Source organism: Salmo salar, chromosome 15 (genome assembly GCF_965601325.2).
Source record: "Salmo salar chromosome 15, fSalSal1, whole genome shotgun sequence".
In the NCBI taxonomy this organism is placed as follows: Eukaryota; Metazoa; Chordata; class Actinopteri; order Salmoniformes; family Salmonidae; genus Salmo; species Salmo salar.
Window position 1 is genome coordinate 45,552,414 of NC_138305.1, and position 24,635 is coordinate 45,577,048.

General features: G+C 44.9%; 1 protein-coding gene and 1 pseudogene across 3 annotated transcripts; both read right to left on the bottom strand.

The window, feature by feature from the left end:
• Nucleotides 1-14: 14 nt before the first annotated feature.
• LOC106571444 (multifunctional protein CAD) lies at nucleotides 15-24,566 on the bottom strand. Of its 3 annotated transcripts, XM_014144558.3 has the most exons (44): nucleotides 24,156-24,566; nucleotides 23,144-23,283; nucleotides 22,905-23,034; nucleotides 22,634-22,776; nucleotides 22,277-22,418; nucleotides 21,879-22,050; nucleotides 21,160-21,345; nucleotides 20,918-21,027; nucleotides 20,688-20,830; nucleotides 20,427-20,558; nucleotides 19,994-20,227; nucleotides 19,608-19,829; nucleotides 19,190-19,378; nucleotides 18,930-19,054; nucleotides 18,698-18,831; nucleotides 18,429-18,541; nucleotides 18,082-18,332; nucleotides 17,476-17,722; nucleotides 17,274-17,372; nucleotides 16,834-17,058; nucleotides 16,508-16,690; nucleotides 16,115-16,333; nucleotides 15,777-15,944; nucleotides 13,717-13,899; nucleotides 13,517-13,621; nucleotides 13,110-13,355; nucleotides 12,614-12,695; nucleotides 12,279-12,445; nucleotides 11,957-12,121; nucleotides 11,727-11,858; nucleotides 11,155-11,356; nucleotides 10,842-11,032; nucleotides 10,446-10,679; nucleotides 10,176-10,314; nucleotides 9,970-10,011; nucleotides 7,926-7,982; nucleotides 7,287-7,480; nucleotides 7,003-7,077; nucleotides 1,772-1,984; nucleotides 1,459-1,584; nucleotides 1,125-1,280; nucleotides 877-978; nucleotides 698-792; nucleotides 15-567 (listed from the first exon to the last, which is right to left on the bottom strand). In XM_014144558.3, exons 1-44 carry the CDS (start codon nucleotides 24,235-24,237, stop codon nucleotides 468-470), a joined length of 6,795 nt encoding a protein of 2,264 aa, XP_014000033.1. In that variant the 5' UTR covers nucleotides 24,238-24,566; the 3' UTR covers nucleotides 15-467. The 3 variants fall into 3 exon arrangements, with proteins under 3 accessions (XP_014000033.1, XP_014000034.1, XP_014000036.1); XM_014144559.3 differs by lacking the exon at nucleotides 9,970-10,011; XM_014144561.3 differs by lacking the exons at nucleotides 7,926-7,982; nucleotides 9,970-10,011.
• LOC123727527 (uncharacterized) lies at nucleotides 17,794-17,934 on the bottom strand (annotated as a pseudogene).
• Nucleotides 24,567-24,635: the final 69 nt, after the last annotated feature.

The following is a 24,635-nucleotide window of genomic DNA, read 5'->3' on the forward strand; positions in this document are numbered from 1 at the left end:
TACAAAACCCTTGAAAGTGTTGACATTTTATTATATTATTTATAAAGCACAATCAGCATAACAATTCTCCTGCATAAAAAGGATGTTCTGCAATGGGTCCACCTTCTGATGAGCAGTATGTATTCCATTTCCCCATACAATAAAACCACAGATGACTCCAGTCAACAGCGACACAGAAATAAACTTCTATAAACTACATATTGATATTGGTTCTATGAAACATGTTTCTCAAATTGTACTCAGAATGATGAAACAATACATGTAACAGTCAAAACCGTAATTGTTGTTAACTGACAATACTAATTCAATCTGGGAGGTGGAGAAAAAAAAACAGGGTTCAAGAGTACACACCAAACATGACTGTATTGACTGTTGGAGCAATTTGATTATTATTGATTTCTCAATTGGTCCCGGTTGGTTTTGCGGTCCTAACAGTGTCGTGTCCACTATATACACACACACACACCTCATCTACCCATCACTGTGGCCAGGAGGGCCATGCGGATATACATGCCGTTCTCAGCCTGCCGGAAATAGGCAGCACGAGGATCTGTGTCCACTTCCGCACTGCAAGAGAGAAAGTAAACATGACGCTAAATCACCCCACTTAATTCATTAACCAGAATTTGCAAACATTAGTGAATCAAATGAGATATAATGAAGAGCGATGCATTGTAATCTAGGGGAACAGCCATACCTGATCTCATTGACTCTCGGTAGAGGATGCATCACCACCATCTTCCTCTTGGCTCCAGTCATGATGTGTGGGGTAAGGATGAACTGACCGAAGCACTGGATGAAAACAAAAGACCCTTTAGCACTGATCAAACACTAAGGCCAGCCTCACAGGTTAGTGAAACCCCATCCCATCCTTACCGCTTTGTACTCTTCCTCTGAGGAAAACCTCTCCTTCTGGATCCTGGTAATGTAGAGCACGTCAGTGTCAGGCAGTGCCTCCTCGATGCTCTCAAACTCTTCCTGCACAGCCACAAGGACATAGTTTAGTGCTTTATGTAGTGCATACCATGCGAAAAGGACACCTACATACTAGAAGTCTGTGCCATTGACATTTTTGATTCAGAGACATCTGTTCTCCCACAAAATGGCCCTTGTGATCCACCCACCTGCTTGATGCCTTTGGAGGCCACAAAGTCGATGATCTCGGAGGGCATGTGCAGGTTCTTTGGGGCAACGTAGCGCAGTGTGATCCTGTACTGGGTGAGCAGCCTGGCCAGTGAATGCACAGTGCGTCCGTGCTTCAGGTCTCCTACCATGGTGATCTACAGAGACAGACCAGTCAGGACATTGGCTATGTTAACTTACCAGGCAGGGGTGCTGTCACCAAGGAGCGGCTGATTAGAAATGAAAAAACCCAGTCAGGTTCCAGATCTTACAGTTCCGTTTCATATAAAAACACTGTCAGAACATAAAAAGCAGAGGTTTGAGGGCTCGTCTCACCGTCATGCCGTTGACCGTGCCCAGCTCCTCTCTGATGGTGAACACATCCAGCAGGGCCTGAGTGGGGTGCTCCCCGACCCCATCCCCAGCGTTGATCACTGGCTTCCGGCAATGCCTCGCTGCAGACTACAGGTGGCGATAAACATGTCAGATACAGCAAGTGCAGCTTCTCACTCAATAACTGATACAAGAGACGTGTTTAGGTGGTACCACCTCTGTTGCTCCAAAGTGTTCTCAGAACATCTTGCCTAATGAACATGACGGGGCAAGTTTAAGTGAAGTTGTAACATGGCAAATCGACACCGCTGCTCACCTCTACAGCCCCTGGCATGGGGTGTCGGAGCACCAGGACGTCAGCATAGCAGCTCATGGTCTGGACCGAGTCGGCCAGAGATTCACCCTTCTGCGACGAGGAGGTGGCCTCGCAGAAATGGACCACAGAGCCGCCCAGACGCTGCATGGCCGCCGCAAACGAGCTGCTGGTGCGCGTGCTGACCTCGTAGAACATGGACGCCATCACCTTACCCTGAGAGAGTAACACACAGAGGGGTCTAAGACAAATAACAGACTAGTGTACAACATTTCTCTGAGCTCAGCATTCAGGCATTTCAGGGCACACAGCATTTCCATATTCTTACAACAGAGATTTACTGACCCGAGTGGCAAAACTAGTTCTATGTGATCTTTAGGCATAGACAAACAGGTGGCAGGTGTTGCTTGTATCGTTGTCTGGATTTAATGTCAAGTACCATGTGATGTCATTTCGAATAGGACTGGTAGTTTTGTTATTTTTAAAACAGCACACCTGCTCCTGTGTGTTTCATCTGAAGGGCGATGGCTCATCTCACTCCAAGGACGAGAGAACGAAGAGCGAAATCAGAACTTAGTCATGCTTCCTGCTGAGGTCCTGCTGATGACTCAAACCCTGGGTGACAACAGTGGGCTTTATGGAACGGCCCAACTGGCTTCTCTGAAATTAGTTTCTCTCCTGCAATTTCTACTGTGACAAATCACAGCTTGTCTGAGTATTACTAGGGATGTACACATTTCCCTTTCAAGACGATTCGATACCCATCTAGATACATGGGCTCCGATACGTTTTAGTTTGAAACGAGTTGATTAGAGAACAAGTCGATGCACTAACATTTGTTGCATAAACACACATTTTCCATTCTAAAATCAGCTGCTGATGGAGCTCGTGTGTGTAAATAACGTATGTCTATAGTGTATGTACTACGTAGACACCTGATCTGAGCCATAAGAGATACTAGGCATCTACCAGTTAAGGGGGTGGGTGGGGTGCAGCCTGTTTTTGTCCCCCCCCACTTTGGTTCTGAAAACACCAAGCAGTAGTTAACTCATCATTTTTGCAGATTAAGTGTATGAACCGCTAATGTAGACTGACCAGATGAAAGCTATGATCCTTTGACATCACTTGTTCATCATATTTTGTACACTACACACACACACCACAACTTTGGCATTCATCCCCATCTGAAAATCGAATGATTTTGACCACTTTGATGAGCTTCCTTTCTCCCGCTTTGGCCATGCAGTGCACCTCGCAAAGTGATTGCTGTCATTATGAAATTATCTAAAAATATGGTGAACCTGAAAATCTATTGAAAGCCCCATTCAGCAGGAAGCTTACAGCTAGTCGTCTCTGGTAGCCTACTTCTATTCAGGTAAAACACCAATACCAACAGCACATAGATAACCTAGCAAATTACATAAGTTGTCACTTAAAATAAAGCCTAATATCACAAGCTAATTTAGCATTTGAATGCGGACGGTGCCGCGCAGATGTGAAAGATCAGGAACAGGCCACCTACCTCACGGTGGTCAGCGTGCAAAGCAGGGCAGTTTGACTAAGCTACTGATATTCCCTGGGGTTGTTTGGCATTCAAAATGACTTGAAGATCAATGACTGTCACAGTGCCTTCAGAAAGTATTCATAGCCCTTGACTTATTCCACATTACAGCCTGAATTCAAAATTGATTAAACCAATCTCTCTTTCACCCATCTACACACAATACCCCATAATGACAGTGAAAACCTAAAAAAAAAACATTCCTTACCCCAGAATACTTCACCCGGTGACTATCTGAAAGAATAAAGAAAAAGGAGCACCGTTGCTGCATAAATCCAATGTATTTATTGACGGGACTAGCAAACAATAGGCTTACGTTTTCGGGATGAATTGCCTTCAAGGCTCCGATTTTCAAGTCCCTCAGCCGAGCACCCGATTTCCCCTTTTTCGTTTCAAGCTGTGCTAAAGCGCGTCCCGTATACGTTGATAGTAAATTATGATAATTTTTTATACATGTTTGCTAATTTATTGAAAGTGAAATACAGAAATCTCTCATTTACAGAAGTTCACATACCCCTGACAATACTTTGTAGAAGCACCTTTGGCAGCAATTACAGCTTCGAGTCTTTCTGGGTAAGTCTGAAAGAGCTTTTTCCACACCTGGATTGGTAAGCATTTGCCCATTAGTCTTTTCAAAATTCTTCAAGCTCTGTCAAATTGGTTGTTGATCATTGCTAGACAACCATTTTCATGCCTTGCCATAGATTTTCAAGTAGATTCAAGTCCAAACTGTAACTCTGCCACTCAAGAACATTCACTGTCTTCTTGGTAAGCAACTCCAGTGTATATTTGGCCTTGTGTTGTAGGTTATTGTCCTGCTGAAAGGTGAATTAAATCTCCCAGTGTCGGGTTGAAAGCAGTTAACCAGGTTTTCCTCTTATGCTTGAAAATATGGAATGGTACTCAATGTGTAATATTTGCCCCAAAATAACACTTTGTATTCAGGTTAAAATGTGAATCGTTTTGCCTAATTTTTTGCAGTATTACCTTTAGTGCCTTGTTGCAAACTGGATGCATGTTTCTGATTTTTTTTTTAATTCTGTACAGGCTTCCTTTTCATTCTGTCAATTAGGTTAGTGTTGTGGAGTAACTACAGTGTTGTGGATTCATCCTCAGTTCTATCACAACCAATAAACTCAAACCGTTTTAAAGTCACCCTTGGCCTCATGGTGAAATCCCTGAGCAGTTTCCTTCCTCTCCAACAACTGCGTTACGAAGGACGCCTGTATCTTTGTAGTGACTGGGTTACACCATCCAAAGTGTAATTAATGACTTTACCATGCTCAAAGGGATATTCAATGCCTGCTTAAATTTTTTTTTTTAAATAAAATTAAATTTAAAAAAAAGTGTACCCGTCTACCAATAGGTACCATTCTTTGCGAGGCATTGGAAAATCTCCCTTGTCTTTATGGCTGAATCTGTGTTTGAAATTCGCTGCTTGACCTTACAGATAACTGTATGTGTAGGGTACAGAGATGGATGAAGTCATTCAAAAATCACTTATTTCACAGAGTGAGTCCATGCAACTTATGACTAGTTAAGCACATTTTTACCCCTGAAGGAGTTGAATACTTATGGACTCAAGACAGTTCAGTTTCATTTCATTAATTTGTAAACATTTCAAAAATGACATTCCACTTTGATGACATGGGGCATTGTGTGTAGGCCAGTGACAAAAAAAACCCTAAAATTAATCCATTTTAAATTCAGGCTGTAACAACAAAATGTGGAAAAACTGGTGTGAATACTTTCTGAAGGCAACGTACATGCTTAGTTCAACACTGAAGGAGAGGACACACAAAAGATGAGGTATGTTGATGAAGGTAAAAAGAGATGAGTACGGCTGTTGCAGTGACCGTATTATAACCACAGTAAAATTCATGGTAATTTCCTTTTATGCACTCTGGACATGCTTTGGTGGTCCCCAACATGCTAACGGTCATCAGGTCCTAATGCTGGTACTCAGGGCTCTATTGTCCCTCTAACCTCTGGCAACGAAAATCAAACAGTCGCCCTATCGTAGTTTAAAAAAAAAAAAAAAAAAATTAAAACCCTCACCTCACAGATCAGGTTGCAGGTTGAAACGGTGTAAAACATGGTGGATGTTGTTTCAAAGCCTAACAACGAAATGGACAGCAATTTCTAAAGGTGATGATTAATTCAAAAACACCCATATGCTTATTAGAGCTTCTGCATAGGCTTATGAGCCCAAACCCCAACCAAAAAACTGAATGAAAATGTTAAACACATAACCTACCACATAGGTATGGCAGATAAACAAAACTGATTTAAGAGGTCTTTGCTACATAATTGGTCTAGCCCATACTCCAAAATTAAACAAGTGTAAGGAATCACCATTGAGTGTGGACTGTATTACCCATACTGGACGTACCGGTTACTTTATGCTACGCTCCAAAATGTCTATCAATGAGTCTGGGAGAGAACGTAAAGCCCTAGGCGATGCGGTTGGTTCATTGATTGTGCAGGGCGGCTTACAGTTAGTCACTAATTGTAGGCTTTGTATTTGATTTGAAATATCCTCGTAATACAGAGTTTGGGTGGAATATCACCCGTTGGGGCAGTGAGAGCATGTTCCTTAAAAGTGGTTGATGCTTGGAATGAAATAAGAGCTCTAATATTTATTTCTCAGCTGCTCGTATTAAGCACATGCTCCTATTTGAAAACGGGACAGTCTAAATCAAATTTTACATAGTACAGACAAGATTAAATTGAGAATATAGTCTGATGAGTGAAAATACAATCCCTTGAGAACAGCTGTGCAGCCTGAGGCAAGGAACAGAGAACAAGCTTTTTTGCTACCTTCTGAGATCAATAGCCTAGTCGCACCATGCAGCCTAATATAAATAAATAAAAAATATATATATAAATATATATAAATACACAAACCTTAGATTTCTAAGACTATCTTTCACAACTGAAGTCGCCAAATAACTCTAAATCTAATAGGACCTGTTTCAAATGATCACTTTCATGCTCAAGATAGCAACTGCACATATGAAGTGGTTCTCTAAATGGGGAAAAAAATATCCTTTATTTTATTCAGCCAAATTAAATTCTTCTTACTATAAAATCATAAAACAATGGCACAGAACTTCAGCACATCTTGTCAGCTAAATGAACAAGTCTAGCGCCTATAGCATGGAGCATAGCCAGATAACATAGACCTACAGTAGGCCAACTCTTATACTGTTCTACAGTAATGCATTTTCTTCATTACATAATGTTTCTTTAGACCGGACTAACATAAATAATGGGTTTATTGTGATGTGTATATTAAAATGTAATTAATCAACAAAATAATGTATGTAATTCCAAAGGCACGCATTAATGGCTTGCATGCGTGGAAGCCTGGAGATGCTAAACATGTTTATGTAAATTAATGGCAGACTTTTGCATGACAATAACCGGCTGACAAAATTGCCACAGCACTAAATATGAGTAAAGCTAATGTGTGAATCAGCGATTCTGAATGTTTGTGTCGATTTCCTGACCGATGCATGCTACATTTGGATCGGTTTGGGGTCCGCAGACCAATGCAGTCATTTCCCCCCCAAATTTGAACCAGGGACCGATGTGTATCAGTAAAATCGGTACATCCTTAAGTATTACCGCACTGTTGTTCTTTACATTAGAGTTTGAAAGGACTCTTTACCTTCAGGATGTCCAGGGTTCTCTCTTTCTGAATCATCAGGCGAAGCGTATGGGCCACGTTAAACAAGTGAGAAATCTGAAATAGATACAAATTTTAGATTTGTTTTCTCCATTCGCTGTATTAGGATCCCCATTAGCAACAGCTAGTCTTACTGGGGTCCACCATAACGAAAAATATATTAGACAAAATATTTTACAATTGACATTCATTTTAATATCAGTTTTCATAAATGTAAAAGCACATGTTCTTCAGTAAATCTTTCCCTGGCCATTTATGTGGAGTACCTGTTCCTTGCTGAACTGCCTGACAGAGAGGATGTGTTGTCCCACTAGGGGGTGGAGTAGGGGGGAGGTCTGAAGGTGGGTCAGGGTCTGAGGCTGCCCTGCCGCTACTCCCAACCCTGCCTCAGTCCGGGGGGACAGGACCCTGGCCAGGGGAGGGGGATGGCTGGAGCCATCCCCAGCTACGGGGGCCATCTCTGGGGACAGAGAAACAGCAAACACTTCAAATACCACAGGAGAAATCTAACGTGTGTTAATATTCATTAGTTCAGCAGCATCTTTTAAAAGGACTGCAGTCGTTTCTATTTCCTGACGCGCGACCAACAAAAGCACTGATTACGCCATATTTCAAAGCAAGTTTGTCCCTTTCGAAATGGTCCAAGCGTTAGGAAAGCAGTCCACTCCAAGCAAAGCGACATGGATAGTGCAGCAACTAATGGGAAGGAATGTAAATTACAACCTCTCTAGCATCTCTACAACCAATCATGCAATGCAATGCAAGTGTTCACCAAAGCAACTCCATGTGGTGTAATTCTGGAATGCATTGCCAGAATTACACCAAACAGCCCCAAAGATGGCACATCTAGGCAAGAGGTTAGTGTTAGGCGTAACAGCAGAGCTGCGCTAAAACAAGCGTCAAACCTTCTTTTAAATCTTCTTCAAATGCTCTTCTTAATGCTCTTTCCCTTGAATCTTCAGCTGTTTAGAATATCATGACAGAGTTAGAACACAAAAGTGTTAGAGACGATACAAAACTACGGTCATTTAGACAATACTATAGCGGTTAGCCAGTATACTGACATGAAACACTAATATCATTTGGGTTATTAATACGTTTGCGATTGTGGCATTGAGCATAATTTCATCCAGCCATTATTTCTTACAAAGACAGTGACGTGAATCAAACGTTAATCAACAACTCATCATTAATTTCAAACTAAAATCATCCGATAGTGGCTGTGATTGAACAGTCTTGGTAACGGGTGAAGAAAGAGCATAGCAAATGGCCGACTAAAAGATCTTCAGCATCAGAGAGCTGTAGGTTGACCAATATAAACACAGCAAAAAAAGAAACGTCCTCTCACTGTCAACTGCATTTATTTTCTGCAAACTTAACATGTGTAAATATTTGAATGAACATGACAAGATTCAACAACTGAGACAAACTGAACAAGTTCCACAGACACATGACTAACAGAAATTGAATAATGTGTCCCTGAACAAAGGGGGGGGGGGTCAAAATAAAAAGTAACAGTCAGTATCTGGTGTGGCCACCAGCTGCATGAAGTACTACAGTGCATCTCATGGACTACACCAGATTTGCCAGTTCTTGCTGTGAGATGTTAACCCACTCTTCCACCAAGGCACCTGCAAGTTCCCGGACATTTCTGGGGGGGGGGATGGCCCTAGCCTTCATCCTCCGATCCAACAGTTCCCAGATGTGCTTAATGGGATTGAGATCCGGGCTCTTCGCTGGTCATGGCAGAACACCGACATTCCTGTCTTGCAGGAATTCACGAACAGAACGAGCAGTATGGCTGGTGGCATTGTCATACTGGAGGGTCATGTCAGGATGAGCCTGGAGGAAAGGCACCACATGAGGGAGGAGGATGTCTTCCCTGTAACGGACAGCATTGAGATTGCCTGCAATGACAAGCTCAGCCCGATGATGCTGTGACACACTGCCCTAGACCATGACGGACCCTCCACCTCCAAATCGATCCCGCTCCAGAGTACAGGCCTCGGTGTAACGCTCATTCCTTTGACGATAAACGCGAATCCGACCATCACCCCTGGTGAGGCAAAACCGCGACTCATCAGTGAAGAGCACTTTTTACCAGTCCTGTCTGGTCCAGCGACAGTTGGTTTGTGCCCATAGGCAACGTTGTTGCCGGTGATGTCTGGTGAGGACCTGCCTTATAACAGGCCTACAAGCCCTCAGTCTAGCCTCTCAGCCTATTGCGGACAGTCTGAGCACTGATGGAGGGATTGTGCGTTCCTGGTGTAACTCAGGCAGTTGTTGCCATCCTGTACCTGTCCTGCAGGTGTGATGTTGAGACGTACTGATCCTGTGCAGGTGTTACACGTTGTCTGCCACGGCAAGGACGATCAGCTGTCCGTCCTGTCTCAGGCATCTCACAGTACAGACATTGCAATTTATTGCCCTGGCCACATCTGCAGTCCTCACCTTGTTGCAGCATGCCTAAGGCATGTTCACGCTGATGAGCAGGGACCCTGGGCATCTTTCTTTTGGTGTTTTTCAGAGTCAGTAGAAAGGCCTCTTTAGTGTCCTAAGTTTTCATAACTGTGACCTTAATTGCCTACCGTCTGTAAGCTATTAGTGTCTTAACAACCGTTCCACAGGTGCATGTTCATTAATTGTTTATGGTTCATTGAACAAGCATGGGGAACAGTGTTTAAACCCTTTACAATGAAGATCTGTGAAGTTATTTGAATTTTAACGAATTCTTTGAAAAACAGGGTCCTGAAAATGGGACGTTTCTTTTTTTTGCTGAGTTTATTTAGACCTCATTTAAAAATAATAAAATGTACTCCTCTTAGTACTAATTGACCATGCTGCCTACAGTAGAGACTCAAACGATTTGCTTTATCAGAAAACACTTTATATACAGTGCGCTTAAATCACATGATCAGTAGGTTCATAGATGCAGACTAAAAGGTTTACCAACAAAATCCAAGCGCCATTTTGTGTGTATTGTCCTAAAACCTGTAGATGGACACAGTGAATATCCAATTTATTGAAACAGACATTCACAAAGCACTTTGCCACAACAAGCAGGCGCTCAGCTGTGTAAGAAACTATTGAGGCAACTTCAGTTAAGTGACAACCAGGCTCTGGGGGGAGAGAAGGGGTTGTGGGAGTTGTAGTACCTGGTGTAACGCCTGGGTCAGATGACCTGTGGATACGGGGTGGGAGCATGTAGCGGCCATCCCCAGCGGAGCGGCGAGGGCTCGGGGCGCGGGTACGGATGCCCTCACACGGCGAGGTCAGCCGGGGGTGCTCTGGGGTCTGCCACAGACACACAATAGCCAATGCCTGTCACAGCCAATGCCTGCTAGCATGCTACATCACATATAACTGTAGGTTGAATAGCATCACACTTATGTGAAAGGGCGGAACGGAAATGGGTGGGACTGTACCTGTTGGACTTCTTTCACCGGCTCAGGGGGCTGAGTGGGGATGGGTGCAGGCCAAGTCTTCACATCCTCTCCATAACCAGGAGGGACCAGCACCTGTCCGTCGATGTAGGCCACCTCTCCTCTGAGAACCACTCTGCGGACCTTGCCCTTCACCTTCATGCCTTCGAAAGGCGTCCACTTGGACTTGGTGAACTGCATGTGTTTGGGGATAACCCACTCCTGCTCCAGGTCCACCTGGTGGGAGACAGCAGGTCTTTAGACATCAAGAATTGTCTTGAAAAGCCAGTCCCTTCAACCCCTCTTTGTATTTCAATGTGGTAACCCAAGGAGAATAAATTCTTGCCATGTTGCCCAATATACATGGAAAAACATGTACTGCCGTGTGTCTGTAGCTACCTCTACATAAGTGTTGTCCTGTGCGGGCAGGGAGAAGATCTTGCGGGGGTTGTCGTACAAGCGCTTGATGATATCGTCGACGGTGAGGCGCCCGTCGCTGACGGCGGTGAGGAGGAGGGGCATCATGGTCTCCAGGCCAGGGTAGCCTGGAGGGGGCTTCTCAGAGTTCTTCTCCTCCACTGAATGGGGGGCTGTTAGCCAAAACATACAACAGCCTTGATAATATTTCTGTATGTCAACATAGTTACAAGTTGAGTATAAAAAAAAACTGAAGCAGTATGTTGAAGGTAGGGGTTAATGTAGCCCTCCTCACCGTGGTCGGTTGCGAAGCAGTCAATGATGTCCATGTTTTCCCAGAGGGCCTCCATGTCCTCCCGGGTTCCCAGCATGGGGCGTACCTGCGCCCGGCCGTCCCCGATGTCCGCCACGTTCTCCTCACACAGGAAGAGGTGATGGGGCGCCACCTCACACGTTACCTGGATGCCTTTCTGCTTGGCCACCCGGATGATCAGAATCTGGGGAAGGGAAGGATGGAATAGATGTCAACCATTACGCAGCAAATTCATTACATACTATCCTGGTCTGGTCTGTTTCTGGCTCATAATGAATCATTTCAATGGCATAGATCACATTTCTGTAGGCAAAGTCTTATCTTAGAACATATGAGCAGCGCTATATCCTTTGTCTTGTAGCTACTGCTGTGTTCTCGCAGTTGATCTTAAATGAAAGGAATCGGAAATGACTCCTTCCAAAAAAATACAACTAAAAGGTTACTGTACGCCTTGGTTGACACCTCATTCCCTCTGGAGACTATGAATGGGCCACACAAAGCCAAAACAGTGCTCCATCTGTATGCATGATGTTCCAGGCGTTCCATGATCTTACCTCCTCCTTCTTGGCCACGTGGCAGATATGAACAGCTCTCTGGTAGAGCTGTGCCACCATCAAGATGGCTGCCACCGTCTGCTTCTCTGCGTGAGCCACGATTGGTAGGTGCTTGGGCCATTTCTCAAAGTGCTAGTTCACAGAAAGAGAAAGCACTGCTCAGATCAACAGAAACACTGGCGAATGACATCAATGAAGGACGTCATTCAGTCAGCTGATTAGTCTCCTACCTCCATCCAAACTGAGACATTGTCCATCTTCAGAGTGGAGTAGGTATCGTTCAGATACATCTTCAGCCCAGCGACGGAGTTGGCGATGGAGGGTAAGACGGAAGCATTGTCTAAAGCCGCCCCGACATAGAGGGCATAGTCACAGCGACACCCTGCCTTGGCAAGCTGAGCGGACAAAACATTGGATCAACAGTGAGTGAGTAAACCTTTAAGTACTGCATTGGTCAATTTTTTTATAATAGGCATCATTTCATGTCTGAAACATAGTTATTTGTAATATTCAGTGGCGAATGTCTTAAATGACCATGTATGCTCTCATTACCTTCTGGACCATGGTGAGAGAGCTGAGGTCGATGATGGCGGGTGCCGTGTTGGGCATAGCACACACCATGGTGACGCCCCCTGCTAGGGCAGCCGCTGTGCCCGAGGAGAAGTCCTCCTTGTGAGTGGCACCCGGCTCCCGCAGGTGGACGTGCACATCTATCAGACCTGGCACAGGGGACAGAATTACAACGGTTCAGAAACCCTGCAGTTCCACAGCTTGACTGAAGTAGCCATCATGTATTGCCTGAATACAGGAAGAAAGCAGGGGCATTGTATTTTAAGTTAACAGCCTTTTTTAGTCACAGCCCAATCTTAAGGTGCTTTACTGCTTACCAGGCAGGCGAATCAACTTCTGTGACGTCATACAGTCCACGTGAGTCTTGACGGGCGGAAAGCCTCCAACCAGACGCAGCGCCTACAAATCCCAGCAGCACACAATTCAATCAGGATAGTCGCAATCAATCATCGCTAGCGCAAAAAAAATAATAATCTGTGACTAACATCACACCAAACTACCTCATCCCGATGTTGTCATTTATCTTTTTGCTCTTTTTCACCCCAGTATCTCTACTTGTACATCATCATCATCTGCACATGTTGATGCTAAATTGTAATTATTTTGCCTCTGGCCTATTTATTGCCTTACCCCTCTACATTTGCACACACCGTACATATATTTTTCTATTGTGTTATTGACGGCGTTTGTTTATGTGTAACTTTGTGTTGTTGTTTTTGTCGCACTGCTTTGCTTTATCTTGGCCAGGTCGCAGTTGTAAATGAGAACTTGTTCTCAACTGGCCTACCTGGTTAAATAAAAAAACAAATCTACCTGGAAAAATAGCTTGGTGCACTTGATGTCAATGATGAGGGGGACTGAGTAGTCGATGGCCATGCGGCGGGTGCGGTAACCTTTGGTTACAAAGGAGGAGAGGCGTCGGCCTCCAGAGTTCCTCATGGAGAGGTTGATGACCATGTCAAAGTGGTGGTCCTCCAGGTATTCCAAGATGTTCCTCTGCTTGTCCTTGTTGGGGCAGTCGCTCTCCTCTTCCTCAAACGGCCAGTCCACTGCCATCACCTGAAGGGTGAGGGGCTTCAGTTTAATTCAGGAAGTAAATAGAAAATGTGAACTGAAAATTGTCAAATCTTTCCTGGAAATCATGTGAAGGGGATTTTTTTTTTTTAAATATACTTTGTTGAGAAGTGGATACACGCCCACTTAGGCTAGATTTGATGTACCTTGACTCCATGCTCAGTGTAGAAGTCAGCGGTCCCCAGACTGGCATACAAATCATAGCCTAGACTCTCCAGAGCCTGTACAGTAGGCAGTAGCTCACTCTTGTTCTAGAAACAAACAAGGAACATTTATGTAGCGCTAGCCTCAAAATGAATTTCCATGAAAATTAGCTATAGATGCATACATATCTCATTGTAGTCACCTTATAACTGCCGATGGAGAGCAAAATGTTCTTCTTGGGGATCTTGAAGCCTGTGCTGAGCATGGCCTTCAGATAGGCCTCGTATCTGTTCTCTCCAAAGCAGGCCACCTCCCCAGTGCTGGTCATTTCTACCCCCAGAACCACATCAGCCCCGGCCAGACGAGAGAACGAGAACTGGGGGACCTGAGAGAGAGACACTTTAAACATATGGAGGTTGTTCGTGTAAGTAAAGACTATTCAACTGGCGGCCTGCGAGCCGGTTGTCCCGCCCATAAAGTGCTGTCAATCACCAAACATCCCAGAAACAGCCGAACTGAGCTGCTAACAAGCACAGGGTCTGTCTGCCCGCCTATCGGCTCCTTCACTGTATGATATCCTCTAAGGATCCGCCCCCTTTATCCATTTGCCTAAAATGACATACCCAAATCTAACTGCATGTAGCTCAGGCCCTGAAGTAAGGATATGCATATTCTTGGTACCATTTTAAAGGAAACTCTGAAGTTTGTGGAAATGTGAAAGGAATGTAGGAGAATAACACATTAGATCTGGTAAAAGATAATATAAAGAAACAATTTTTTTTTTATCCATCATCTTTGAAAAGCAAGAGAAAGGCCATAATGTATTATTCCAGCCTAGGTGCAATTTAGATTTTGGCCACTAGACGGCAGCGTATGTGCAGTTTTAGACTGATCCAATGAACCATTGCATTTCTGTTCAACATTTTGTATCAAGACTGCCCAAATATGCCTAATTTGTTTATTAATAACTTTGTTCAAAACTGTGCACTCTCAAACAATATCATGGTATTCTTTCACTGTAAATTGGACAGTGCAGTTAGATTATCAAGAATTTAAGCTTTCTGCCAATATCAGATATGTCCATGTCCAGGGAAACTCTTGTTACTTACAACCTCATGCTAATCGCATTAGACTACGTTCGCTCAACCATCCCGTGGAAGGGACACCAATCCCAAAGAAGATATACTAGAACATGCTTTGTGCTTAACTCAGCAGCGAGCAAAAAAAAAAAGAAGAGAAAAACATTGACTCAGTTATGGCTATCATAAACTTAATCTGATTAACATCTAGCCTGCAACATTGCTTGTTTCGTAGTCTACTGAGCATCATGATCTACTTTTACATAATGATGTTCGGTGGCTAAGCAAGGATAATAGTGCTCTCAAGAGAGCAGCCTATGTAAGCTTAGGCAGATGGTGGCTTTTCTCCGCAACAAGAAAGCCAACACAGGCATTATGAGGAGTTCGTGTCATAGGTTTGTTTTTTAGTGGCGTCTTCAAATCAATTGAAGGGACTTAATTTGGGACTACAGGAGGAGGATAAAAATAATTTAAAAAGCCAATCATGTTAAGAAAAGTAATTGTCTCCTCTGATTTGAGCCCAAACCAAAACAGGCCATTGCCCTACACAACTACATTCCGTCGTCAGTAGCCTACAAATGACTCCCATGATGTCCGAGTTTTTAGATAAACGGAAAGCTAACTTTGCAACAAGATTTTATTTAGTTTGTCCCCACAGAGGTGGTGCAGTTGGTTATAGGACCAGTTCTCTACTGATGCGGCGGAGAGAGACTGACATATGCCATGCATAAAACGTTTGTGTGTAAAAACAATAATGAAATTGAAAATAATGTGATTCTGGTCAACTGAGATAAGCCATCCATAAGAGGTTTCCTATGTGTAAATAAAAACTAAAGATTAAGCTATGCAAGTAAAACAGACAGGAAAGTAGAAATGAATGAATGTGATGCAGGTCAACTGTGTTATAAGTACAAATGTGTTTATTATTTAAACAATTGTTTGCACTGAACTAGGCTAATCTTAAAGCACTTAAAATGAACTTTTTGCAACATTTAATTTTAATAAAAGTGCTTTAAGATAAGTGTTTGTGCATTGTTTGTTTTTTTATACTGGTTTTAAGAGAAAATATGTCTAGCCCCTTTATTCAAATCTGAACCCCGTCAGACTATAGTTGAATATCACCAGTGGAGGTAATTAAAAGTTGGGTATTTAATGGTTGTTTTAGACTTGTCTGCTCTGTTACCTTGACGCCCACGATGCCCACTCCTTTCATCAGGCCCACAGGCTCCACCTCTTCTCCCATGATGACACGCGTTGCCAGGGCGACCAGATCCACTCCCAGTGTCTTCGAGACGAACGGGAAGGAGCGGGAGACTCGGACGTTGCACTCGATCACCTTCAGCTGGTCATCCTGTCCAGAAAACACACTCGTTGCAATTAAAAGCAACAGGTGGCCAGCCATTGGAAATCCCGCAGGTATCAGAAATCTTGATTGACTCGTTGTGGTTGATTATCGGTTTGACTTGTTATTGATCGTCAACCTCTGATTTGAAACTCCAAAACGTCCTTTAGAAAGACTACCTTAGCGATGAGTTGCAGGTTGAAGGGCCCGGTGACCTGCAGCTCCTGACCGATGGCGTGGACGATCACCTTGATGCGCTCCATGGTCTTCTGGTTGATATCCTGGGCGGGCGTAACCAGGGTGGCGTCCCCAGAGTGCACCCCAGCGTTCTCCACATGCTCTGACACGGCGATGGCCATCACCACACCGTCACACGCCACCGCGTCCACGTCTATCTCCTGAAACAGACACCGGTCAGGTCCAAACTAGAGGCTCACTGGATATTTAAAAAGGTACTCTGCTTTTTTACAAATCGAAAATTAAATGTAATTTATATTTCATTGAATTATCCCTTTAATGACAAAGCAGTAGGGCATTGCAATCTGTGAAGTCAAGCATTTACCGAGTCATACCTTGGCCTCCTGGATGAATTTGGAGATTACCACAGGGTATTCCTTGGACACGGCCACAGCGCTGCTCAGGTACTTCTCCAGGTCGCTGTCTGTGTACGCCACATTCATGGCTGCTCCGCTCAAAACGTAGGAGGGACGCACCAGACACGGGTAGCCCACGGTCTCACAGAACTTCATGGCTGACTGGGTGGATACAATATTACATCAAATTCACAATTTCCATCTAACTTGATCAAAATAGCACTGCTCATCAACAACCAAGACATTTAACCTCTTCATTACTGGTTTGAAATCCAAACAGATTGGAAGCAGTGTTCTGTGCTTACCTCAATCGCTGTGAGTTCCTTCCACAGGGGCTGGCTGATGCCGATGGTGTCCAGCATGCGGGAGAACTTGAACCTGTTCTCAGCAGAGTCGATGAACTCCGGGGAGGTGCCCAGGATGCGACACTGCTGCCTGTGGAGGGACATGGCGATGTTGTTGGGCAGCTGGCCCCCCATGGACAGGATCACTCCCTCTGGGTTCTCCATCTCATAGATGTCCATAACAACCTGGAGGAAGGGAGGAGACATGTTCATGCATAATACCATGCATTAAATAGGGGTTGATGAAGGTGTTGAGGTCCTTTGTTTATGAGATAAAAGCATTAGATCAAGTAAGTTAGGACCTTTGAATGTTGGTGATTGCTATATATTGTATGAAGAAAAACTACAAAATAAAATGTTTGGAGTGAGTTAGGACCATGCCATCAGCCGAGCACTCTTACCTCAAAAGAGATCTCATCGAAGTAGAGGCGGTCGCACATGTCGTAGTCTGTGCTGACAGTCTCTGGGTTATAGTTCACCATGATGGTTTTATAGCCCATCTGGGGGGGGGGGGACACACAGCAAATCATGACAATATCAACATAATAACAATAATAATAATAACAAAAAGAGCTCTTCCGTAAAAAGTATAAATAGTCATACCTTCCTGAGTTCCATAATGCAGCCCACAGCACACCAGTCAAACTCCACACTGCTGCCAATGCGGTAAACGCCGGAGCCGATCACCATTACATGGGGCTCGCTGAAGCCCAGGTCGCTCTCTGTACCATTATAGGTCAGGTACAGGTAGTTGGTCTGGGCTGGCCACTCTGCTGCCACAGTGTCGATCTGCTTCACCACCGGCAAGATGCTCCAATCATGTCGCAGCTTCCTCATCGCCAGCTCCGTGCTGGAGAGAGATGCAGGGTCAAAGGTCAGACAAGTTCATTTAAAAAACCAGACATTTCAAATCAATCAAACCCTTCTCAGACAAATGCCTCGATGTTGTCAACTGAATAACACGATGCTTAAGGGAACTGAACCTAGAACATGACCCTGACCCAGTGATCCCCAGAGACCCGCTGCGTCCCGTTCCGACTCGCCATCGTATCATCACTGAAGAATCAAGTCAAGTTTAGTCAACAGCAACCTTGATCATCTCACTTTGTAGAGGTTCTATGAGATTTTCTTCATGTAACAGACTCAACTATTAATGTTTTGAAACGCGTGCGAATAGCAGGCTACCGTTCTGACAACACAGTACCGTACCTCTGCACAGCCAGGGCGATCTGTTTGTCTGAGAAGCCCAGCTGCTTGGCTTTCCTCATCACCTCCAGAGGCATGGCACTCTCGTCCTGGTTGTACGACTCCAGCACCTTCTCATGGTCCGCGATGTTCTTCATCTTGTGGAGGAACCAGCGGTCGATCTTGGTCAGGTCGTACAGGCGGTCCACTGTGTAGCCCGCCCTCAGAGCAGCTGCCAGCACAAAGATACGCTTGTCTGTTGGGGTCTGCAGCTCCTGTAAGACCAAAGGACAGAGTCATGTCAGAACGGTTCACATAAAAAGGAAGCCAGGAGGGGAAAAGCCAGGGAAAAATGTGCTGACTGAGCTTACCTCGTCAGACACTGGTTTGATGGTGTGGTCAAAGCCCACACAGTTCTCATCCACCATCCGCAGAGCCTTCTGGAAGGCCTCCTCAAAGCTGCGGCCAATGGCCATCACCTCTCCTACAAGGTCACAGACAAAGTAGATTAATCAACGAAAACCTTAGTGTGTAAACCTGCAATGCCGCTAAGTGGTAGAATCATCTGCCTCTATAGATATAAGGCACTGTGCTGCTCCCAAATCAGATTAATAAAACACATCCGTGCTCGTCCTCTTACCCACGCTCTTCATGGAGCTGCCTATCTTGGTGCTGACACGGAGGAACTTGCTGAGATCCCAGCGAGGGACCTTCACCACACAGTAGTCCAGACTGGGCTCAAAGTTAGCCGTGGTCTGGTTGGTCACAGAGTTCCTGGACAAGACCAGAATCATTACCATGACCAGTTAGAACCTTGGTATTAGTAGATAAATACCCAAATTAAATTCTTAACCTCTTTAATCCAAACTCACTTGAGGACAGGTAGAGGGATGCCCAGTCCCAGCTTGGCAGCCACATAGGCCAGGGGATATCCTGTAGCTTTACTGGCCAGAGCTGAGCTCCGAGACAGACGGGCATTCACCTCAATGATGTAGTACTGCAGCACAGAAACACCCATTTAGATTGCTACACAGTATAAACATTATTGTAAAAATATCAGAACATGTTTCAGAGGTTTAACACTAGTAGAAACTCTCAGAAAATGATTCACAACGTCAGTATGGCCCATTACCTGCTCAGACTCCGGGTTGAGGGCGTACTGGATGTTACACTCTCCCACGATGCCCAGGTGTCTGATGACCTTGATGGCAGTGTCCCTCAACATGTTGTACTCATAGTCGTTGAGCGTCTGACTGGGCGCCACCACGATGGACTCCCCAGTGTGGATACCCAGAGGGTCAATGTTCTCCATGTTACATACCTACAGCACAGATGCGCGCACACACACACACACACACTTTAATCACATTCGATCTCACGTCTCCATTGATAAGGAAGCTTCACACTTGAACTACGATGTATAATCTATAGCTGTAATACAGTCAAATGCATAATAACATGGTACTTACATAGTATACATTCGAAAATATATTACTTTCTCAAAATGATCCTTAATACAGTCACATGCATAGTGTCGTCCCTCTACTCACGGTGATACAGTTGTCGTAGGCGTCTCTGACCACTTCATACTCGATCTCCTTCCAGCCCTTCAGGGACTTGTCCACTAGGACCTGGGAGGTGTGGGCGAAGGCAGAGGTCACCAGAGAAGTCAACTCCTCACTGTTATTGGCGAAGCCAGAGCCCAGTCCGCCCAGGGCAAAGGCAGCGCGCACCAGGACAGGGTAGCCTAGACGCTCTGCAGCAGCCACCGCCTACAACACAGAATAAAATACACAGCAAAAGCCCACAGTAGTCAAACATTAAGATGGTTCTAATCCACGAATAAAGTGACAATCAAGAAAATAATAGTATAGCTTCAGTATGGGTCAATGTGTGTGTGAGGGAGTGAGACATTGTCCCAAGCCCCTCTCCTTACCTGCTCCACAGACAGAGCAGCCTCGCTGGGCGCCACGTGTTCATTGATCTCCTCCATCTTCTCCACAAAGATCTTCCTGTCCTCAGTCATCTCGATGGAGGCCACTGGCGTCCCCAGCACACGCACCGCATACTTCTCCAGGACACCCCTTTTGGTCAGCTCCACCCCGCAGTTCAGAGCAGTCTGCCCCCCGAAGGTCAGGAGGACCCCGTCTGGACGCTCATTCTTTATCACCTGGACAGAGGAAATTTGGCAGATGGTCAGTTCTCACGCCTTGACTGAATGACCAAATATCAATGACAACTTGTGGGACAAACAGGCTCCTTCTCTACTATCAGTTCTGAGTATGAGAGTTTTAATGCACACGCTCTGCTTGTGGAGGACTCATCTGAAATGACTGGAGGGTGGCTCAGGGAGCAATGTCCTTCCTTACCTCAGTGACGTACTCCGGGGTGAGAGGTAGGAAGTAAACCTTGTCAGCCAGTCCCTTGGAGGTCTGAACCGTGGCGATGTTGGGGTTGATGAGCACAGTCTGAATGTTCTCCTCCTTCAATGCTTTTATGGCCTTGGAGGGGTGGACATAGACGACTGTCTGATTAGTTCAAGTACTGTTAAATTAGAGAGAACCAACATAGAAATATACGGCTCATGGCATTTGCTGTTTGTCTTCACTGGCGTTGGCAGTTTGTCTCACCTGAGAGCCAGAGTAATCAAACTCCCCAGCCTGTCCGATGGAGAGGCCCCCAGAGCCCAGGATCAGGACCTTGCGTGGCCGAACAAACTCTTCCGGCTTGGGAGACCCAGGGTAGGTCAGGTGCTCCGTCAGTCTCTGCTTCACTGCAGGGAGGGAGAGGGGGCCGTTACTATAGCCTACAACTGGAATACAGAGGTAAGAAGGGTTGAGGAGATGAACGCACATCTAACCTGGTTTGCCACTCTTGCCCTCCTTGTGGTCTCTAACCGTGTCCAGAAACACATCAAATAGACTGACCAGGTCAGTGGGGCCTGCCATGTGCTCTGGGTGGAACTGGACACTGAAATGACACAGGTAAAAGAATATCTGGTTATCAATTTCCTGTATCTTGGAGGGTAATTTTGTTGACTACCATTTTTTCCAATGAAACAAGTTGAAAGGCTGGAAGCAGCACAAGAGTTCGTAGTTGTACCTGAATAGGTGTTTGGTGTTGTGCACAATGCCCTCACTGGTCTGGTCATTGGCGTTGGTGAAGAGCACATCCCAGCCCTGAGGCAAGGTGAGGGGGTCCACAGCAAAGCCATGGTTCTGAGAAGTGATGAAACAGCGATCCGTGCCCTTGTGGATGCAGGGCTGGTTATGGCCACGATTTCCATACCTAAAAACAGACAGTTGTTTTAGTCTAATTCTCTTCTTTAATGGCCTATATTTTCACAGAATCCTTACTTGACACCTGAACACTGCAAAGGTCTTGCTATTAACCCTGTGAACTGTTCTGTTTCCACCCACTGACTGTACAGCTGCATGGCCAAACATTCCAGAGGGACAAAAGGAAGCTGGCATCTCATCTGGCCTTGGACAAACAGAACGCTAACAAAGTAACAATCCCAGGAGTCTTACCAAAACAAACCAGGCCTTTCCAGCACCTCAGCAATGCACTAGGCTGCATCCAGACTGCTGCGCTAAGCAGAAAAGCTTATTTCACACCAGAATGCTCCCAGATAAATAAAGAGGGGCCCTGGGAAGCACTGACATTGAGGGAGGAGGCCAAATAACAGCACCAACAGCCAGCACCACCACTGGCTGTCCTCTTTGAAGCAAAACAAACAAAATAAGCAGAACTTAAGAGCCGAGGAGGCAGAGAGAGAGAGTGACACCAATCACAACTAAGATTTACTACCCTGTACTAACTTCATTTTGTAGGTTTTTGCGCCGATGACGAGGGAGAGAAGCTGGTGGCCCAGGCAGATACCAAACACAGGCTTGGGGTTATCCACACACACCACCTTCCTCACGTTGTTTATGGTCTCCTTACAGAACTGGGGGTCCCCAGGGCCGTTGCTTATGAATAGCCCATCAAAATCTGGAAAGGACCACATCTTTGTCAGCATAGCCACAACAAATATTACAATACTAACTATTGCACATGCAATAGAACTTCATAATCGAATGGCTGAAACGCAACTTTGCAGGTCAGAAGCTCCAAGGTAAAGATCAAGGCAGGTGAGAGAAGAGGGAAAACAAGGGAACAGGGAGTGATGGTACAGTGTCTCTGTGAATCGTATATGAAACCCAGTGCTGTGACTAACCTGTGCTGTCCAGTGGGTGATCCCAGGGCACCACGGTGACACAGGCCCCTCTCTGACACAGGCAGCGGATCTGGTTGTACTTAATGCCACAGTCTACAGCTGTGATCCTGACAGTACCACTGGGGTTGAACACCAGGGGCACCTGCTCAACACAGACAGACAAGGCACGTATTCGTTCTGATAAGACTCTGCTTATCTACTGTGGTGAGAGACAAAACATTGGACTTTTCACAGACTTGGAACGTGATCAGCGTTATGTAATCCACACAAAACCACTGGCATTCGATTGAGGAAGTTTTAGGATCTAAACACAAAAAGGTGTGACCGGACCAAACTTAAAACACAGCACTGCCTTACCTTCATGGACACCTCCTTGACCAGGTTCCTCTGGTCAGGGTTGTCAAATGGAACGTTGGCTTCCAGGGTTCCGTCTACAACGAGCTTCCCCAGCATGGTTCCCTTCTCACGGATCTTCTTGGTCAGACTGCGGGTGTCAACTCCTACAGTATCACAGCAAGCGCATCAACTACAACCTCGATTGTAGACACTACAGTAAACAGCACCACATCAAAACAGATTCAGACATTTGATACAGTACTAGGATGTTTAGAATGATAACGCTACTGACCCTCTAGGCCGGGGATGCCCTGCTCTTTGAGCCACTGGTCCAGAGACATGGCTGAGCTCCAGTGGCTGGGGTTCTGGGAGACCTCTCCGACGATGAGGGCTGCAGCGTGGATCTTAGAAGACTCAAACCACTGAGGGGAAAACAGAATAGAACATTGGTCAAACAGGCACTTGGGATCAATATATTTATTTTCTCCACCCATTATTTCTGTTAGTGTCCAAACAACCAACTCCACCCACCTTGCTGAGTCCAAAGTCCCCCTCCTCATCCTGGGGTATGCCATAGTTGCCCTGCAGAGGGTAGGTGAGGGTGAGGATCTGACACCTGTAGGACGGGTCAGTCAGGGCCTCTGGGTAGCCCACCATGCCTGTCTGGAACACTGGAAAATAAACAATCATCATGTCAAGTTCCAGTTTTCATAGCAAAGTGTAAATCAGTGAAAAGTGCTACATTTCAGGATTGGCACATTGAGAAAGGTAATGATACTGGAACTTTCGACATTTGCACTGCGCTCCATTTAATTAATCAAAACCCTTATTGGCTAAACTAAACTTAATTTGTAGGGGAGTATAACATCTAATTAGCCAATCTTTCAGTAATTCTAAAGAAGGAAATGGATCTTACAATGTAAATGGATGCTAGATACATATCCATTACAATGTATGGGACATGGTACAGCAACAAATACTTTATAGGGCAATGGCGAAACATGTTCATAAATAGGTCAAACCGAGTTGCGCCACGGACCGAAATAGGGATGAAGGAAGGAGTCAATAGGTCATCGTAGGGCCCTGTGATTTGCGCAATCATGTGGCATACATGGATTCTAACCCTTATTTAAAGCTTCTTCATCAAACTGTCCCATATTCTTTTACGTCAGATGGTCCAGCACCATTCACAGACAATAGCTTAACTGTTGGGTGTAATTCAAATTTCTGAATAAGAGGTTTAAAATACAGGATACAATCTTAATGTCACATCATTGCGCAAAAAAACAGGGACCACGTGCCAACTCGTCAAATAGTATGTTCTGCAGTAAAGAATGCACCACAGGGCAAACTTGAACATTTCGCGCGAAACACCGAAGACGGTTGGGTGAAGAGCTGCTTTTACCTATCAAATTAGACTTTGTGGGTAACATATAGCGATCAGTCTGAATATAAACAAGGGTGTCATTATATTAAAATGAGCTAGTTAGAGAGATGTTGCAAATCAATGGGCTAATATACCTTCTCATAAAATACGACTTACCAACTTCACCAGATACCGACGCATTTGCCCCGAAAAGGCGTCCCTTGAAGGTGGTCCCATCTTCTAAAATCAGGGTTGCCATTTTTTTTAAATAAAAAATGTCAATACTTTAATTGTGCAAAATGAACGCAATTTTTGATTAAATTATGGAAAGAAATAATCAGCTTTTTGGTCAGATGGATGCTTCCGTTCCGCAATGCTTGCCCGCGAGAAACACGCTGGCCAAATGCAAATGAGGATGCACGAGCAAAAAAAAAATCCTTGAAAAATGACTATGTTAAAACTAATACAAATTATGTTATTTTCAAACAAAAGAAAGCGTTAAATGCGTCGAAATGTTGTATTTCGAAGGCTGAACGTTGCGTCCACACTGCTCAGCACGCCGCCTTAGCAGTGTGGAACTTTTTCAGCGACCTCGCCGTGGTTACATAGAGCGTAAAAACGAGCGTAAGCACGTTTAAGGAGGGGACAATCTCAAAG

Bases quoted from the DNA above. Each gene is read 5' to 3' on its own strand.
- LOC106571444 (XM_014144558.3), bottom strand. From the start codon at position 24,237: ATGGCAACCCTGATTTTAGAAGATGGGACCACCTTCAAGGGACGCCTT. The intron at 17,723-18,081 runs GTACGGTACTGT...ATCTCTCTCCAG, and splicing joins ATCGCCCTGGCTGTGCAGAG to CACGGAGCTGGCGATGAGGA. The intron at 11,859-11,956 runs GTAGGAGACTAA...TCTGTGAACTAG, and splicing joins ATGTCTCAGTTTGGATGGAG to CACTTTGAGAAATGGCCCAA.